Genomic DNA, 18,460 nt, shown 5'->3' with positions numbered 1-18,460 from the left:
TACATTAATTTGAACTTGTAATAGCATCACTAGAGGGCAGTATTGATTAAATTAGGCACACTCTAGTGCTCTTTGGAAATTTAACTTCAGAAAAGCCTCCAGTACAAATGTCTTTGCATTTTTAATATATGGTCATGGCTTTCAAGTCCATTTTTCATTACATCCTAAACATAAAAAGTAAGAGTAATCTTAATCACCATGTATATTTGACATTGTTATTTGTAATTTTAATGTGTGTAAAAGAACATTATGTAATTTTTATGAGAATGTGCATGAAGCTTAGTAGAAATTAGATAGCATTGAAGTTATTGTAAGCTATCATTTATTAGAAATAATTATTAAAGTGTAACATTTTTGTTATAAAAATAAGCTTTTTCATATGTTTTTTCTCAGGGAAAATGCTGTGGAAAATAAATATCTTCTAATTCATTAACTGTCTCCTTGAAAGATCTCAATACTGTGCATTTTATGATAATGGACATCAAGAATAAGCAGAATTGTAAATTAAAACACTGACTCATTTGTTCTTATTGATTTACAGGTCTCCTGACAAATGCAGCAACACAGAATCCTCGTAGGAGTGGTTTAGGCTCTCTGTGAGCTACTTAACTTAGTCAAGTTTCACTGCTGTTGATCATCATCTGTTATATGTCATCAACTCAACTGTCTGTTTCTCTGTATCTCATGAATGACAGCATAATTCCTCTGCATTATGAGCTAAAGTTTGTTCTACCATTCTAAGGATCACTGGACTAAGGAATATAGAAAAAGAGATATGCTTGGGCATTAGCAATACAAAAAAGTTCATGGTTAACGTTTCATCTGCGTTATACACCACTGCTGGACTTGCTGTTACCTACATGTTTCAATCCGAAGAGTCTGCTACAATGAAGAGTATCATCCCAATCAGCCTTAGAGAAGACTGTTTTGCCTATGGGAGGACACTGAGGTGCAAAAGAGAAACTCTTCTTGTGCCCTAAACTGTCTGAATTGCTTTTATTTTCTTATACTTTCAGTATTTACAATAGACCAAAGAGCAAAATCTATTTTAAAGTGGACACAATCTTACTCTTAAGAGAGTTATGTCATTAAATTGAAGGAGGTCTCTACAAAGACATGATTCCAGCTTTCACAAAGCTGAAATGTTGTCCAGCAGAAGTCTTTATGGAAAGCTGAAGTAAAAACTAACTCAGAGACCTGCTCTTGAAATGCCATGTTCAAGAGAACATAATGGAGCACTGAGAGAAAATGACCTGTTTGAAAAACTTGGACAAAAAGAACACAAACTGTCTACGCGGCACCTTTATTCCTCTGTACTTAGATTGACTTTCTCGTACTAAAATCATTTTCCGTTTTAACCAGTTAAACATGCCTCTTCTACAGTTCCATTTTTGATAGTTAAAGTTGGATAATACAGTATTTGCAAAGAGCATGTTTGGTCATCTGTGGCCTATGTCTCATCTGATACACCATTTAGCACCAGAAAGCAAATTAAAGAGAAAACAAAAGTAACACTTGTTTGAAAGAGATCATTAAATGTATTTTGAAAAGCCTAAAGTTATATATTTAACAGTTTTTATATGTTGTATATTTGTAGAAAATCCTATTTAACAATTAACGTGATAACTCTGACAGTCATGAAAAGTGGTTCAGAGTTAAGTTGTGTTTTATTACTTCAGTTGTCTCTGAAGTGACCAGTGTCGTTTGCTTTCTTCCATTGGGACATTCTGGATGTAAAGCATGACCAGAGAGGACTGTGTAGAAAAAGCAAAGAATAATGTTGTTTATATTACATAAATGCATTCAACCATTGCACTGTTGGAAGGCATTTTTTATTTTTATTTTATTTTTATTTTTTTGTCTTTATGTACTGATAAAAATAGAGTGTAAAATATTTTACTCATTGCTCTTCATAGCAAGGTTTTCCTTCCTTCCTTCCTTCCTTCCTTCCTTCCTTCCTTCCTTCCTTCCTTCCTTCCTTCCTTCCTTCCTTCCTTCCTTCCTTCCTTCCTTCCTTCCTTCCTTCCTTCCTTCCTTCCTTCCTTCCTTCCTTCCTTCCTTCCTTCCTTCCTTCCTTCCGCCACTTCCTTCCTTCCTTCCGCCACTTCCTTCCTTCCGCCACTTCCTTCCGCCACTTCCTTCCGCCACTTCCTTCCGCCACTTCCTTCCGCCACTTCCTTCCGCCACTTCCTTCCTTCCTTCCTTCCTTCCTTCCTTCCTTCCTTCCGCCACTTCCTTCCTTCCGCCACTTCCTTCCTTCCTTCCTTCCTTCCGACACTCCCTTCCGCCACTTCCTTGCTTCCTTCCTTCCTTCCGCCACTTCCACCACTTCCTTCCTTCCTTCCTTCCTTCCTTCCTTCCTTCCTTCCTTCCTTCCTTCCTTCCTTCCTTCCTTCCTTCCTGCCTTCCTGCCTTCCTGCCTTCCTGCCTTCCTTCCTGCCTTCCTTCCGCCACTTCCGCCACTTCCGCCACTTCCGCCGCTTCCTTCCGCCACTTCCTTCCGCCACTGCCTCCCTCCCTCCCTTCCTCCCTCCCTCCCTCTTTTATGTAAGGGTCAGTTTGAAGCCTGTTCCTTGATCCCTTTTTCAGTGTTTTACCTCATTGTTAGAATGCCCACTTTTTCAGCATTATTGGTTAGTGAAAATTTAGCAAAGACAGCATAGACAAGGGAGAAATTATGATAAAACACAAACAAAACCTTGTTCCTTTTACTGTACCTTTTGGCATATAAGTTTGGTACATATTGGTAAGATACAATCAACAAGGGAGCTTAATTTCTTCCTGGCAAATGTATTATGGTTTCAAGTATACTACCTAATACTCCAATTAACTTTTAGTGTTATGCTAGTTCTATTCTACTAAAGAAAAATATTTAGAGATTATTCAAGTGACCATAGATGAAAGGTAAAAAAATGAAAAGTTGATTAAAGATTTTTTTTAAAAACCTATTCAAACACTGAGGATTATATAATGCAGTGGTTGCAGGAAAAGGTGAACTATGGATCCTTTTGTCTTCAAGTAAAATAAATATATACAAAATTCTTATTTAATCATAGGATTTTGACCAGTATCAAAGTAGCAATTAAAGCCCAGCCACTTCTAAAGTGTTATGGACTGACTGCACTATAAATGACCAATGTCAGGTTTAAAATGTCATGCAATAAATGATGGTAAATACATTTACTGTACATGTAGACCTCAAGAGCCAGATCCCTCACTCTACCAACTCTGTTTTGATTTATTTTAAAGGGAGCTTCGTAGCCTTATTTAGTAAACACTGAAAAAAATGAAAGATGTTACATCATTTTTGTTGCTTTACAGTATTCAGTTTTGTGTTGGTTCAGCTAAATTATGAAAAATAAAGAAAATCCTTTTATAAGTGAGACTTGTTCCCTGAGCATGACATCACCAAAGGAATTTCACCAGATGATAAGTAAGGTGGGACCACAGAGAGGAAGATGGAATTGGAAACTGAGGACATGAACTGTGTATTGAAGTTTTTACCCTTCCATTTTTATGTTTTGGGTACCTTCATTTTGGTGTGTTCAGTTACAGATCATATTAAGGTCATTTATTTTCTGGAAAATGGATCCTCTAAGAACAAGAGGATCTAAGAATGGAATTTTGAGATATTTACATCTAAAATCATACAGTCCAATCAATTCTGAATATGCAACCTTATGTCTTCGTTTTCTAATTACTTTAAATACTCCGAAAAGGGTAGATTTACATGGTTATAAGGTCTACTCTGGATAAGAGCTATTGAAAAAATATTCTGATTACTCTTCAGAGGTGCATTCTTGTTTCTGAATCTCTCGTGTACAACAGACACTTCAAGGCACTTAAAATGTGTTTTGTGCTTCTCCGTCCTCCCCCAGAATGTATAGTTTTAAACAAACAAAATATACTGGCTGCCTTTGTCACTGTGAATTACTACTCTAAGAGCAGTGGTGAAATGTTTCTCTCTCAGGAACAATATGTTTTCAGAATATTGTGAACTTTAATTTTACAAAACTAAGTTACATAAAAGAAATTTGTTTGTTTCTGAAACTATTTTATGTGCCGCTTCCAAAGCAGAATCTGAAACACAGAGGGTAATGTCTTATTTGAATGCTATTAAATATCCGTCATTTCTCAGCTTGCACACAAGTAACTTTTTCAAAACATGCTTGAAAAGGAACAGAATAATACATAAAAGCACATAATAGGCTAATAAAAACAACCTCCAGAAATGCAGTAAACCTTTAAAAGTTTTCTGAAAAAACCTTCTATGTAGCTTTCTGTTAGCCCAGGAAAGGACACATATAAGTACAGCTTTTAATATCTCAGATATCAAATGGAGCAAACATTAGCACACTATAGCAATCAATGTGACACATCATTTACCAATTTCATAATTATGCTTTTAGCCTTTTTTATTTTTTGCCAATTCATTTCTTCTTAGCAGCAACTCAGGTTTTATGTGGTATTCTCAATCATTCACTTGTTTACTGAAATTGTACCCGTGTCTTTAACCCAGGCAGTTACTATCTCATATAGCCTACTCATCACAGTCCTGATTACTAATTAGAGTTTCCAGCAGAAAATAAAGAATTCAACACTATGTCTGAAAAGCCTCTATAGCTGTGAGGAACAGCTGAACTAGAAGGTGGTAAATGATTGGTTGATGGAAAAATCATAGCACTGAATGCCTGGGCAACTGAGCTAGTGGAAAGTAAAAAATTGACAAGGCAGCAGTGGATGTAGCACAAGAAGCCAACCACCCTCCCCCCCCCAAAAAAAAACCCACAAACAAAACACAAAACAAACAAAAAAACCCAAAAAAACACCAAAAAAAACCCCAAACAAAACCTGAAATGTTTATTATACTTAATCAGGGGAGAAAACCGCACCCAGAACCAGCTCTTTTATTACGTATAATGTATATATATGTAGTATATTTTCCAATTTAAAAAAATACATAAGAAGGCATTTCCTTTTAAACATCTTTGTGCGGTGTATATCAAGAATCACATATACATGAATAACAAACAAAGACAGGAATGGCTTGACTATTTTTTTCTGACATCACAGAATTGATCCTACATTGAAGTAATGAATCTCTCACACTGGGCTTAAGCAAATAAAGATGGACACAAATCACAATATTCTACTTCTGCTTTCAGACGGGGGCTTGAGTAGAGAAAGGAGGTCAAGAAAGAAACTGAGGAAAAAAACAACCAAGACCAGAGAAAAATCAATTTTTTCATTTCAAAGCATTTTGTGTTTAATAAGTGCTTTTTAGTATTCAGTGCCTACTAGGGGAGTCAAAAGGAGTATTATTTGAAACAGGGAAATAAGAAAGGAAACATTATTTTAACTGCAGAGATGAGAATTTTACTGATAATGTGGTTGTCTTCTTTAGAGATATAAATCCCATTAAACTTTGAGACCCATGGGTAATATATAAAAGGTAATTCTGTCACTGATTAAAAATATACTAAAAAATGGAAACTAAACTAAAAAGTGGAAATGACAATAAGCCAGAATAGATAGTGACTAATAATGAGCCATTCTGTGGGAGGATTGACACAAGTTCCTGTACTGCTTTTGACTATGAATGAAATATGAATACTGAGATTGCACAGTTTGTTAGTATCAGTAAATTACACAGATTAGTGAAGATGTGGGAGGCATATGAAGTAATGTAGAGACAAAATGGATCACCAAATATTAGCAGAAAATGGAAAACTGAAAATTGGGAATGTCAATTTATCATTTCTTACACCATCGAAGTAACTGTGGCTTCAACTCTATCAGTTTTTGGAATTATGTGAAAAAGGACTTCTGCTCTTGAAATGGATACTAATGTTGGTTTCAAGCTACACAGTGCTCAGGTCAGATCACTGGTTTAATATGGTAATCCTAAATTAGTTATGTCTTTTCAGAGCTCCAGCAAGCCATTGGAGAAGCCTTACAGTACATATCTGTTACAAAGCTCAATGTGCTCATGGCACTGATGCCCTCCACACCTGGCTTGGACAGACCATGCCCACAATTTTCTAGGTTTGATGTTGCCAGTAGCAGGCTAGTGAAAGTGACACTAAAATGCAATATTGTGCAGCAGTGATGCAAAAAGCCCTGTGCAAATGAACAAATTTGATTAACAAATAATCAGAAAACAATTTTTCTAAAAGTATTAATAATTAGCATGCAAAGAACAGCTACAGTAAAAAAAAAAACCCAAAACACATAAGGACTGTCAATGTAAAAAAGAAAACAACCAAACAAAACCCATACCAAAATATAGAATGAAAAAGAAAATTTCTGTAAAGATCTTTGTTTAGGAATAGAAACTCAAAAGGTAATTATGAGTATAGGGTCTGACGTAACAGAAGGAGCAATGTTAGCATGTGCAGAGAGCAGTTTACATTATCTAAGGAGCTTGAGCACTACCTCAAAACCATTGTATAAAGCAACTGTGAGCGTCTTCCTTCACTCCACTGGGAGAAGCTGATGTGTACATTTATATATACCCAAGAAGAGAGACAGGTGGTTTAGTCTGGGTTCTCACACAGGCATAACAATACATGTCACCCACCTCAGGTAGAGGCTGTGATGACAGGAAAGGTTGGCATCAGCTGTCAACCAGCATTTTTTACTGAGTTGTGAAGGTGCTAACAAAAAGTGGGTAGTAGAAGCCTGATGTGTTTGTTAACGCGTTTGTACAAACACATTGCACCAAACATCTTACGGAGCCCCAGTGGCAGTAAAGAGGGCCTTCCCACCACAACAACCAAAACAAGTGCAAGGGTCATATATTTCTTCCTGTATATGCATGGATAGATGGAAATTAATGTGGCTCCTTCTGTCTACAGTCTCCATTCACTTTTACAAAGATGCATTTAACCAGACTCCAGAGGAGAAATTCAACATGGACTGCAACTTTAAAACATATAAGCCTAAATGTTGTGCTATTAGCAAACTGAAAAGTATGTTGGTGCTTAAAGATAATTATATTTAATTTGACAGAATTTACAATTTCTGCCTCAATGAAGCCATGCAGAACTTGGTTTTCTCTGCAGACAGATTTGTTTCTTCTCAGAATATTGAAGAGAGCAACATGAGAGTGACAATGTAACTTTCAGCTCATGCAAGACAAATCAAATGAGGGTGAGAACTGGTGAGGCAGAAATACTAGCTAAGTAAATAGCAAAGATCTTAGTGTGCACAGGAGACAAACATCCCTGAAAATGACACAGACAGTTCTTAAGAAGAGCACATGGCCACACCTTGTTCTTGAAATGGAGGTTCTTCCGGGAACCTACATGTGTTGCTGTAGAGCTTCTTCCAAACCAGAAACAGATGAAAACTGTCTAAACACAAAGATATATACAGCAAGTTAGAGGGAAAAGTTATCGTGAAATCTTTGCATTTAATTGTACAGATCAGGTTAATGTTCCCTGTACTTCGCTACTTGTTCTTCATAGATTAACAAAATCTTGCTGGAAGAAATCTTTGTCACTGACTCCATGGCAAGGGCACTTTTTATTATTTAGATGGTGACTGTAGTCTCCTTAGGCAGTTTGACAAACTCAGTAAGCTTCCTCTCCTCTCCCTCTTCCCCTGTTGGCTTCATCCTCTAGGTCTGTACAGACATACCGATTGTAATGGTTACCAGCAGTCCTAAAGGAATTATTTTAAGGTTGGCCATCCTGATTTGGTGTGGGTTTGATAGTGTGTGGTGCAGTTCCAACTAAAAGCCCAGCTCATGATACTGCCTCTAGCTGAGCAGTTGTATGCCAGGTGGCAATTGGCCCCCAGGTTTGCTGCTCTTGAGGGGATTTTATATAGGCTGCATAATATGAAACCACTGCAATTTGAATAGCTTTCCGAGATGAACAGGAATTAAAGATTTCTTCAGAATGTCTCTTCAGTTAAAAAAGAAAATTTTGCTTTTTCAGAAGTCTTTTATCATTATTTTTTGTCTTGTGAAAAATTAGACATACGAAGTATAGATAGATACACAGTAAAACTTGTTGACTTTCTCCCTACTTGTAAAGATGTCTCAGTCTGGAAACAAGGCAATCAGCTTGTAAAACAACTATTTACATCCAACAGTATTTTTCTGTGCTCCAAAAACAGTTTTTCCTGAAGAACAAACTAGAACCAGAAGTAAAAATACTGCTACTCATTAAATTTTTTAAGATAATGCCTAAGCTTATATTTATAATTAAAAACTTTCCTAAATTTAAACATTTGGTCACTCAGTGAAATAATTCAGAAGTCTGTGTCTAATGATGCCATCTGGTGTCACCTGTCATAATGATAGCTAACTTTGTCTGTTATTTTTCCAAACAAAATATAAAACCTATAAAGTGGCTTCATCAGATAATCAATGCTCAAAAAAATATTGCCATCTACGAGGAGGAGTATCTTGCTGAGCTTTCTAATGTTATTAATGAGAGAGGTATGTGTTTGAGGACAGTCCTGCTTTCACTGTACCGTAAAAAACTTCCTTACAACAAGGCAGACCTCTTATAGGGGCATGAAGAATGTATTAATTTCTTAGACAGTGAGTAGGCTGCAGGGAATATTGCTGCAAAGTGATCTATAGCCCAGCTGTAGCAAGGTTCCAAGGCAATACTCTATATTCATTTCACTGAAAGGTTTCCCTTACTAGAGTGCATTGACCAATATTTCAGTCCTACCATGAGCTAAACCAGCGTTACTGCTGTACTGAAGTAATTAATTGAAAATATAAAAAAAAATAAAATAAACATACATTTATTTATTAAGAAGTTCAGCAGAGAACCCTTACAGTGACAGATGATATTAGCCTATAAGCCTTTATAACTTACATGGTAATAAAATGGGGTTGCGTTTTTGAATTAAATTGATAACATGACCAAATCGATTTCATTAGTGTATCTGTCATATTTGCTGTTAATGATGGCTAACAGTGGAATAGAAACTGACAACAATCCCTGAAAAACTGTGCAGATCAAAATTATATTATACTGGCATTCATGAATTTTAATAACCATTTTTATCATGAATTTTGAACTCCCTTTTCAAATTTGAAGCTCACAAGAAAGAAGAGAATTAAACTTTCTACACCTGTCTCAGCTCCTATTATTTCTATTGTTACAAGTTAATAGGCTCAAGAATAGAAGACATTTCCACTAACTAAAACAAAAAAAAAGGTCTTGCTTGAGAGTCTCTTGTGAGTGCTTATAGAGGAATGGATGTTTCTCTGCTGCTAAAGTGTTGACATCAGAGTAATTTCTCCTGAATGACTAGAGAGCTTTAGGACACCCAAATTGCTGTTTAGAAGACTGTTTGTGGAAGATGCTATTTGTATTAATAGACATCGGTACTCCAGTGTGTAACTCCCTTTAATGGTAACGGAAGTTCTGCAAAAATCTACAGGACAACATACCTACTGCCAAGAAGCATCATAACTCTCTAATTCCATTAGCAGGGCTTAAATAAATGTGAGTTAAAAGTCTACAAGTATTGAAATGCTACACCTTGCAGCAGCATTTGAGAGCATCAAAATGCCCTTATGTAATGAGACACCTTGATCCCCCTGCTACGTGAAAATGTGGTAAGATATTAAATATGTGTCAAAGGACCTGAAAGACCAAATATTCCTTCCTATTTCAAGGCCCTGATTACAACCTCTTTCATGGATTAAAATTGTGTGAAAATATATAATTAAAAAGGAAAAAAACTCTTTGGTAACTCAGAACAGGTAAAGGATAACTTTATCTTTTATTAATATTTTTATTAGTACTTTACCATTTTATTAATAATTTAATCTAAAATACATTATATAAATGTATGTGTGTATATATATATAGTGAAGGACACTGTCTGGTTTGAGCTTACTGTCTTTCTTGCTCTCATAGATTTTACACTCAGGACCTGTGACAGCAACATGGATAAAAAAAATAGAGATATCGTCTGTAGAGCTTAGGTAGTAGAGGGAGAAATAATTAGTCTTTCATATGTGAGGGTTGTTCTGGCCTTTTGGAGATGCTGGTCTCTACAAGACAAAACTTTGTCTTCACATCTTCTGTGGTACTGTTAACAAAAGTTGGGTATTTTAGTGAGATTCTTCCTGTACTGCACATACTGTACATATATTCATAGGCTACAGACTTCACAGAACCACAGAACCTTTCAATCTACATGTTGTCAGTGTATTCAAAAGTATTGCTGCTCCTGGTATTCAAGGTAACTTTATTTGGATTTTATATCTAGGGTGGATTAACCTTGGCCTGCAGCCAGATACCTACATAACCTTGCTTTCACTCCTGCTCCTCAACAGGACAGGAGGAGAAAATGAGACAGAAACAGGGAGCTAACCTACCAATTAATCTAAAAAGAAAAACAGACTGAACTTCAGAGAATTAGTCCAAGACATAGACAGAAAAAAATATGTGCGGATAGTAAGAAAAAAAAGACAACAATTAAAGATCATATTTTCTCTCCTTTTTTTCCCAAAGTTCAACTTTACCACTTCATTCCAAACTTCTCTTCCTGTCCTCAAGAGGCACAGGGAGGATGTGGGGTGGGAGAATAGTGATGACTCCAATAACAGCCTCTTTGCTGCTCTTGCCTCCTGAGACTTCTATGCTTCAGCACAGTTACTTCCAGTGGGCTGCAGTCCTCAAGGGAAAACCAGTTCAGTGTGGGTCTGCCACATGCCACAACTCCTTCAGACCCTATCCACTGTGGTGGTTTAGGACCAGTATTCCCTGATTAATTTCTCCCACTAAAATACAAACCACAAACTTCTTCCTTTTCCCCAGCATCTCTGGTGAGAGAGACAAAGAGAAATCCCAAATTGTAATAACAACCATTTACTGGAAATGAAATCTAGACAAGAAAACAAATAGGAAAGAGAACAATATTAATAACATAAGTATACAAAATTATTTGCATGCAAAAGATGCTCACTGACCAACCTAGCACCAAATAAAACACCTCTGAGGCAACAAAAAAAAATGGCAGCAGACCCTCCACAGGCCACATTTTCCTTCACAAGTACCAGTCACACTTTTCTCCTTGGAAGTGGGAATCCCTTACTTTTTCTCCCTTGCAGTGAAATGAGTTGTACAGAATAACAACCTCCACGCACCACATGGGTTCAACCTCCACCCCCTCACAGCTACTGTGGAAAAATTCACTGTCCTGGCCAAAACCAGGATATCCACCTACACCAACCCATATGTCATGTCCCACAGGCTACAGTGAATATCTACTCCAGCAATCTCTCCAAGGGCTGCAGGGAAATACCTGCTCCACCATGGTCCCCTCCACAGGCTGCAGGTGAATCTTATCTCTGGCACCTGCAGCACCTCCCCTCCTCCTTCATTGATCTGGGTTTCTGTTGGGCAGTTTCTCACAGTTTTTACCTCACTTTTCACTGCTGTGCAGTGTGTTGACTTTTCTTAAATCTGTTTTTCCAGTGGTGTTTGCATTTTGGCCAAGGTGCGCTGGGTGGAGCTGGCCTAGGGCAGCCCTGACCCTCCCAACTGAGACCCCCAGCAGCCACTTTTCTTTTTCCCTTGTAATTGTTTGGGGGTTTTTGACACTAACTTCTTTCTGCATTAATTGAAATACAAGGGATTTGGTCTCTAATCGAGAACATTTAAATAGCAACTGTCTTTAAAACCAAAACAAACAAAATCAAACAAACAAACCCCCCAAAACAACAAAAAAACTCAAACCAAAATTCCACTGATCCTTAAAGCCACTTAAGTCACTTTAAAGAATTTTCAAACTACTGACATAAATGCAAAAAAAAGTACAGTACTGTTTCTTAACAAAGGTGATGAGGCCTGAAGGAAATTAGGAAATAAGAAAATTATTGAAGCCAATAGAGCCTGATAAAACACCCTTCTTGACAATCTCCTGTAGGACTGTAAAAAATTCATTTTTCCCAAGTCTCTTTCATCTCTTGTCTCTGGGGATAATTGTATTTTCAGTGGATTAAAAAATGAAAAGCAAATGCCTTTGACATTGTATTTATGGCTTGCTCCCTTTTGCAGCCATCTCCAGATATCTGAGGCTTTAGAAGTGCTTTGACATTCATTGCAGGCCATGGAGAACCATAGCAGACTTACCAATACCCAGCTGAAATCCGTGACTTCTCCGTGGCTTGTGTTTATTGAAGAGAAGCCACACCATTACAGCTATTCCATTCAGACCATCTCATTGAGTTTATTGTAAGATTTAGCACTCTGCCCATTGCTGTATCCACATGCTAAGGAGTCACTAGCAATAGGTAGTCTGTAAGAGAAATGGCTGGATGAATCTCTTTAGATCTTCTTTTCCACCTCCTCCCCTCCTCCAAAATCCTTTGTAAAACTTAGGTTTGGTGGTGCTTTGGGAGGAAGGAACAGAGAAGTAGATTGCATGGCATGTGGAATGGAGTGCAATGAATAGTATTTTAAATGAAAAAAAAGTGGATTTGCTAAATCTCAAGAAACTGCTTTTGTTTTGTTTTTTTTTTAACTAGACAGCCTTGAACAGGAATCTTTGTACTCATATGTGTGGTATGCTGAGTTTTTTGATCTGTCCTATCATGGGGGAGTGTAACCCAATTTAAAAAAAAAATAAATATACAGTTTTTATCCTCTAGTAGAAAATACTTGGAAGGTCTTGCATCAGCATATTCATACAAGTCTCTTCAAAGGGAATACATATATTATTATATCTGAAAAATCAGCCGACTTATTCACTGAAATGTATGTCTTTTGGAAGAATAGTGGAGCTTGGCAGAGACTGGTGGACATTGTCAACTACAGCAGGTTTCCCGGGATCTTGATCAATCAGATTTAAGTGCTTTGAACAACGGAGAGTTCACAACCTCTCTCAGAAATTTATTCCACTATTTGATGATCTCACCAGCAAAAAGTAATAATGAAACAGAAATTGTTGTTTTAAAATGGAATTTTATGTTCTTCAATTTGCCTCTTGTCCTGTTTGCCATCCCTGAGAAGAGGATACTTCATTGATAGTCTGCAACACTACCTAACATAATGGGAAATCCAAATTGGTAATTTTAATTACATGCAACCTTATATTTAATTTCAGGTTTATACTTTCATGTATTTATTTTAAACATCACTGAAGTGATCTTTTGAGATTAACAGAGCATAACAGTGTGAAGTGAACCAATACAGAGTTGTCTCTGTGTGAAACTCTTGTCTCTCTGCACCAAACTCTTGAACTCTGACTGTCTTAATAACTGATAGCTGGGATCACCTGTGTGCCAAGAACCAGCGTAGCACCCTATGCAGTGTAATTGCGGTCTTATAACACAGATCTCCTGCTAATCAGCCCCTCCAGAATTCAAAGCATGCAGAAGAATATCCAGACTGCTCAGCTGCTCAGGGCTGCTGCTTATGTTTTTATGGCAAAACATAAGAGCCTGTGATCAGGCTGTTGTGGTCTGCTATAGGAGAGAGCTTGTTTTACAATCAGATAGCATTCCCTGTGTGACAACAGAACTAAGCTGAAAAACTCTGCTGGACTTACATCACATTTGTGAAGGATAATTTTGTGAGGTACCACAGTGTGTGAAAAATGGAGGGGCATGTTTGCTTGTTTGCATGGTATTGGCTTGATGCTGATGCAGTGACAGCTGTGGCATAACAAAAGGACAGAAATCCTGACCTATTGGTGTCCTTAGTTTTCATTTTCTGCATACTTGGAATCTAAACTTTAACAGCACATCCTTACATGTGTTCTTTATTTCCTTTCCTTGAAAGAGATTGGTAAACTCCCTCATTATGCATTCAAAAGTGCATTTCATTTTTTTTAATGTTATTTTTTACAAAAATTTACAAAGTCACAAAAAGCATATGTTTCTAATACATAAAATTCCCAAGCACTCAGTTTGACTCATTTGTCAAAATATACACAGATACAGTTCAGGCCATCATTTCATGCATACTGTCACAAGATACAATAGCATTATTTACAATCTAAATCTAATTAAAGGGTATGCAGGAATGAGAAAGGGATCAATATCTAATATGTTTTTTTCCATCTGCTTTCCTCATCACTGCTAACATGTCAGAGAAAATGCCAATAATTTGATCTCACACATGTGTTCTGTTGCTTTTCCACTGATACACAGAAGGTCAGATGAGATATAGGATGCTCTAAATTATCCATTTAGTTCCCTAATTAGTAGGTGGTCATGAGACAGCATTCAAAAAGTGACAGAAAATATAAATGTATCTCAAATACTAATTGTGGAATATCTTTAAATGAAAATACATCTTTGATTTCAAGCATAGGAACATCACCCGAATACCTGGGAAAATGTTGGACAGTTCAGACATTAAATACTTGGATGTTGGATGTTTTTACATTAAAGGCATCTAAAACCTATTGTTTTTATAGTAAATTTCCATGAATGTAGTTTCAAAATAAATCTAGGCAATCTCCAGTGGAAATTTTTCTGTGGTACAGCAGAGACATTATTGAGAAGAGAGGAATGTAATCTTCATAGTTCAAAAAACTTGTAGTTGTCATTCTTAAGAGTGGTAGTTAAACTTTCCTTCATGCTAATGTTAGTTTTGGTTAGACTGAGCTCATATCCCAGTTGGGCAGAGACTTGTATGATTGTTTCATGTTAAAATGCTATTAAGGATGACGTGTGGTCATACAGAAACAAGAAATATTATCTGTAGTAAAGTTATTTCTTCCACTTGCATTTCCTCCTGTTCCTTCAGTTTGAATGGCATCCTACTTCTAGACTGTCAGTGATTTTATTCTCTTGGTGTTAAAGTCTTCACCTTTTCCAACACAACAGAGCAAATATTTATTGAATGAGATGCAATGTTTGCTGAGAATTAAAAATGTCACTGGAGGGCAGGAGGTTTGCAAAGAAATGGAAAAAAATATATGGAAACCAACCAAATGTTGTAGGAGCTGGCTGATTGTGCCTAAAATGCCTAAGACTTCAGATGAATGGTTCTGAAAAGCGCTGGGATTTCATTCTTCAGTTTAGACTTCCCTCGACTCATTAAAGCCAGAATGAAATGCTTGCCATAGTGAAGACCTACACTGAGCACAGGGGTAGCACTAAAAATGGTCTGTCAAACTTTCTGTGGTAAACAATCCATGAAAGGCAAAAGAACACAAATAAGGTGAAGATCAATATAAAAATATGGGAGTATACGGAAAATTAATCAATCTGTTTTCACAGTAAAGGTACCATCTACCCATGAGGTTGTAATGGGTATGAAATAATAAAATGCACCATTTGACTTTATTTTCTTGTAACCCTGGCCTTCAACAAAAATCTTATAACAACTTATTTGCAAACCTATTTTGTCCTCCATGGTACATTTTTACAATAATTTCAGGTGACTGCATGTTTTGTCTTTAATATTTTCTACTCTTATACTGAACTCAAATCTATAATCTTAGAAAAGGCAAGTATGTACCCACCTTATGCCTTTTTTCTCCAAATATCTATAGAACATATTGACTGAATAAATACTTTACATCCTTGGTGGAATTTTTATAAAAAAAATAATAGATATTGACATTTTTTAAAGTTTTTTTCCTGTTATACCTCAATTTCTGAAAATAAATAAAAATTACTCAAATAATACTACTCTGAAATAAATTGTGTTTCGTTAAACCTCTTATGGATATAGCCTGAAGTATTGTAACTGAATTAACCTTTAAAATTTAAATACATGGAAAGAAAATTAAACATTCACGCTGTTAATATAATGTGAGTGTTGATGTGTGTGAGGTCAGTGATATAAAACTGGAAGAACTAAATAAAAATAGGAGCCACATGATATGGCAATCATATAAAAGAAATTACAAGATAATGGGAAGAGAGAGGTCTAGTGGGAAATAACTGATAGGTAAAGTTTGTCTTATCTAAATTTATATACCTAAAAGCTGGGCATCATGAGTAGAATTTTTTTGCCTTGGCTTTAACTGCCTCAAGCACACATAACTTTATTCAGACCTTCCCATGTAGTTAGTGGAGAACTTGTAAGTACGGTTAATAGTGTTCTGGGAGCAATTTTACCTTATCCTAAGGGACACAAATTTTTGACCCTCTAAACAGCTTATAAATCATGAACCTAATTTCTGTTGACTTATGATACCTTAAAATGCAATATATGTAGCTGCTTGCATTCTATACTATGAAAATGAGGACAGAGTTTCCCCATAGTATAAGCTGCTTATAACCCTTTTGCAGCCAATATATCAGCTCCAGAACTTATGCATTCTAGTGTAGGATATGGTCCAACTGACAGAGAACTGAATCTCTTTACAGAGAGCATACAGTTAGCTTAAGTGTGTAACTAAAATCAGATATCTTGCTTGCATTATTTGTACTTCTGCATTTCAAGATTAGCAGGTGAAATAAAGCAGGACAATTCTGTTCTGCGTTAGAGTGTCTCAGGTTCCATAGGTATGCACTTTGCTTTGTAAGGTAAACCCTTATGATTCCGTGTTTGACTTTCCTGACTAGGCATGATTAAATTGTTCAATGGATGACATAGGTTCTATAAAACATAGAAAGTAATCCATGACTGGCAATTCCTACAGTGTTTGGGTTTTTTAAAGCATTGTACAATGCAGTGTACTTTTATACCCATGAAATTCATGAGGCATTGGAGAAAACAGATTACAACCCATACTAATTTTATCTATCAAACAGTTCAATTAGAGGAGAAAAAAGGGTAGAATTCTATATAGAGCTTCTGTAACTCCTTCCACTGATCTCAGAGGTGCTGCAGGTAAATAATTTGTTTAGCTACAAAACTGGGTTTAGGATTTTTCTTTCCTTCTTTTTAGTATAAATGTTCTAGTAAGAGTTTTTCCCCATAGAATTTTGAAGGTGAAGGATGGATTTCTGAGCAGCAGTGTGTGTACACGTGCATGCACACACACACATACAATCCTCAATCCCAGCCTTGTGAAAATCTCTTACTTTGTAAATTAAATCTCTTTGTAAATCTTTTGTTCTTGTAAATTACTTGCATAAGAATGGTGGTGGCATCGTAGCTTAGTCCACTGAGTGTGAGGATAGCACAGAACCACTGAACCCAGAAGTATGAAGTGTCTTTTTTGTCTTCAAAATGTTAGTTTTCCTGTGTTGTAACAGCAACAGAACGTATGTAGAGACCCAGATCCTGAAAAATATTTACATGTGTTATAGAGCTTCAGAAGAATTGCTGACTTCAACATAAATACTGATGCTTTCAAAATTGCTAGGACCTAAGCTGGATAATAATTCAACAGTTGATAACGAAAAATACAAACATCTAGTCTGACAAAAATTACCTGTTCTCCTCCCCCTCTCTTTCCAGCCAGCTGTTGAGCCATAATGTATCTACCCAACAGGAATGACATTTTTTACATTTTGTGTCACTGAGTCAAATGAGGTAAACATGAAATATGTCAGACATATCACTGGACTTCACCATAAGAGTTTTCCATAAGTTCCTATTCCTTCTAAAGCCAGTGGAAAAAATCTGACAGACAGCTAAGTGTGTTAGTCCTTTACTCTCATACTCAGTGGCTTACATGGGAATTCTTTGAGGAAATGTGTTGTATAATCAAAAGTGCAATCTATGATTCAAACAGAAACATATAAAACAATCACCCCTTTCCATGAGTATTAAATAGAAATGTAAATCAGAGGCTTCTGAATCAAATAATTTATGTGTTTCTCTCTTTGTAGACTAAATGAGCATGAGGTCTAAAGCTTCACTAAGATGATTTGAGAATATTTTATTGTGTAAAATAGTAACCAGTCAAACAATGTTAATTATAACACTGTCAAAAGCTGAAATGCTTAAACCTAAATAATTTAGAAGTTATGTGATAGATTTTAAACACCTCTGAAAAGGAAAAATGCTGTTGGCAAGAGTTCCTAATAAGTCTAGTTTGGTTAATTATTGCCTGAAGCATTTCTGAACTAATTATTTACCTCCAAAATGGGTTCAATGTTTTCAGCATTGAAGCACCAGATATTGATTTTCTTTAATTGTCAGGGTATAGTACTAGACAGACCACACAAAGCTGAAGGTTAAGCCATTTATAGAAAGTGATAGCCAGGTCCTCCAGTGTCAAACACTGCGTCAGTGTGAGACGGAGACCAAGGCCCTGAAACTTGGCACTTTCAGGGAAAAGGATTATTTGTCTCTGTCATCTGCCCTTTATGGTTCATTTAACATCTTAGATAGCCTGTGTAAATTAAGTAGGTTTTGGAAGCTGCACAATTTCCAAGTCAAAGAGAGTGTTCTGTTCAATGGGGGAACTGGAGTATTTTATCCTTCTAGTTAACAAGATGTACATGGCTCAACAAATAATGAACATTGAAATATTTGTTAACCCCGTGTTACCAAAGATCGCTTAATAATTAGTTCAAGATACTTTTTCATTTTCTGCACACTTTTCTTCTCCACCCCTATTT

At 36.4% G+C, this 18,460-nt stretch overlaps 1 protein-coding gene across 4 annotated transcripts in view; it reads left to right on the top strand.

The window, feature by feature from the left end:
- Positions 1 to 18,460, top strand: part of TAFA5 (TAFA chemokine like family member 5) — a 450,274-nt gene that overhangs the window by 401,218 nt on the left and 30,596 nt on the right. For 2 of the 4 annotated variants that reach the window (XR_015772528.1, XM_014248885.2), the window contains one exon: positions 542 to 1,547. The exons of the other annotated variants lie outside the window; for them this stretch is intronic. Coding sequence is in view for 1 of the 2 variants with exons in the window: in XM_014248885.2 (XP_014104360.2) it covers positions 542 to 550 (9 nt within the window). In the remaining variant the exon portion in view is untranslated. Of the gene's footprint in view, positions 1 to 541; positions 1,548 to 18,460 lie in introns of those variants that run through there. 4 annotated transcript variants of the gene reach the window in all.

This window comes from Pseudopodoces humilis, chromosome 5, assembly GCF_049639895.1.
Source record: "Pseudopodoces humilis isolate 2021_Gansu_Grassland_sample_001 chromosome 5, ASM4963989v1, whole genome shotgun sequence".
Lineage (NCBI taxonomy): Eukaryota > Metazoa > Chordata > Aves > Passeriformes > Paridae > Pseudopodoces > Pseudopodoces humilis.
This window is presented reverse-complemented; position numbering and strand designations above follow the sequence as displayed.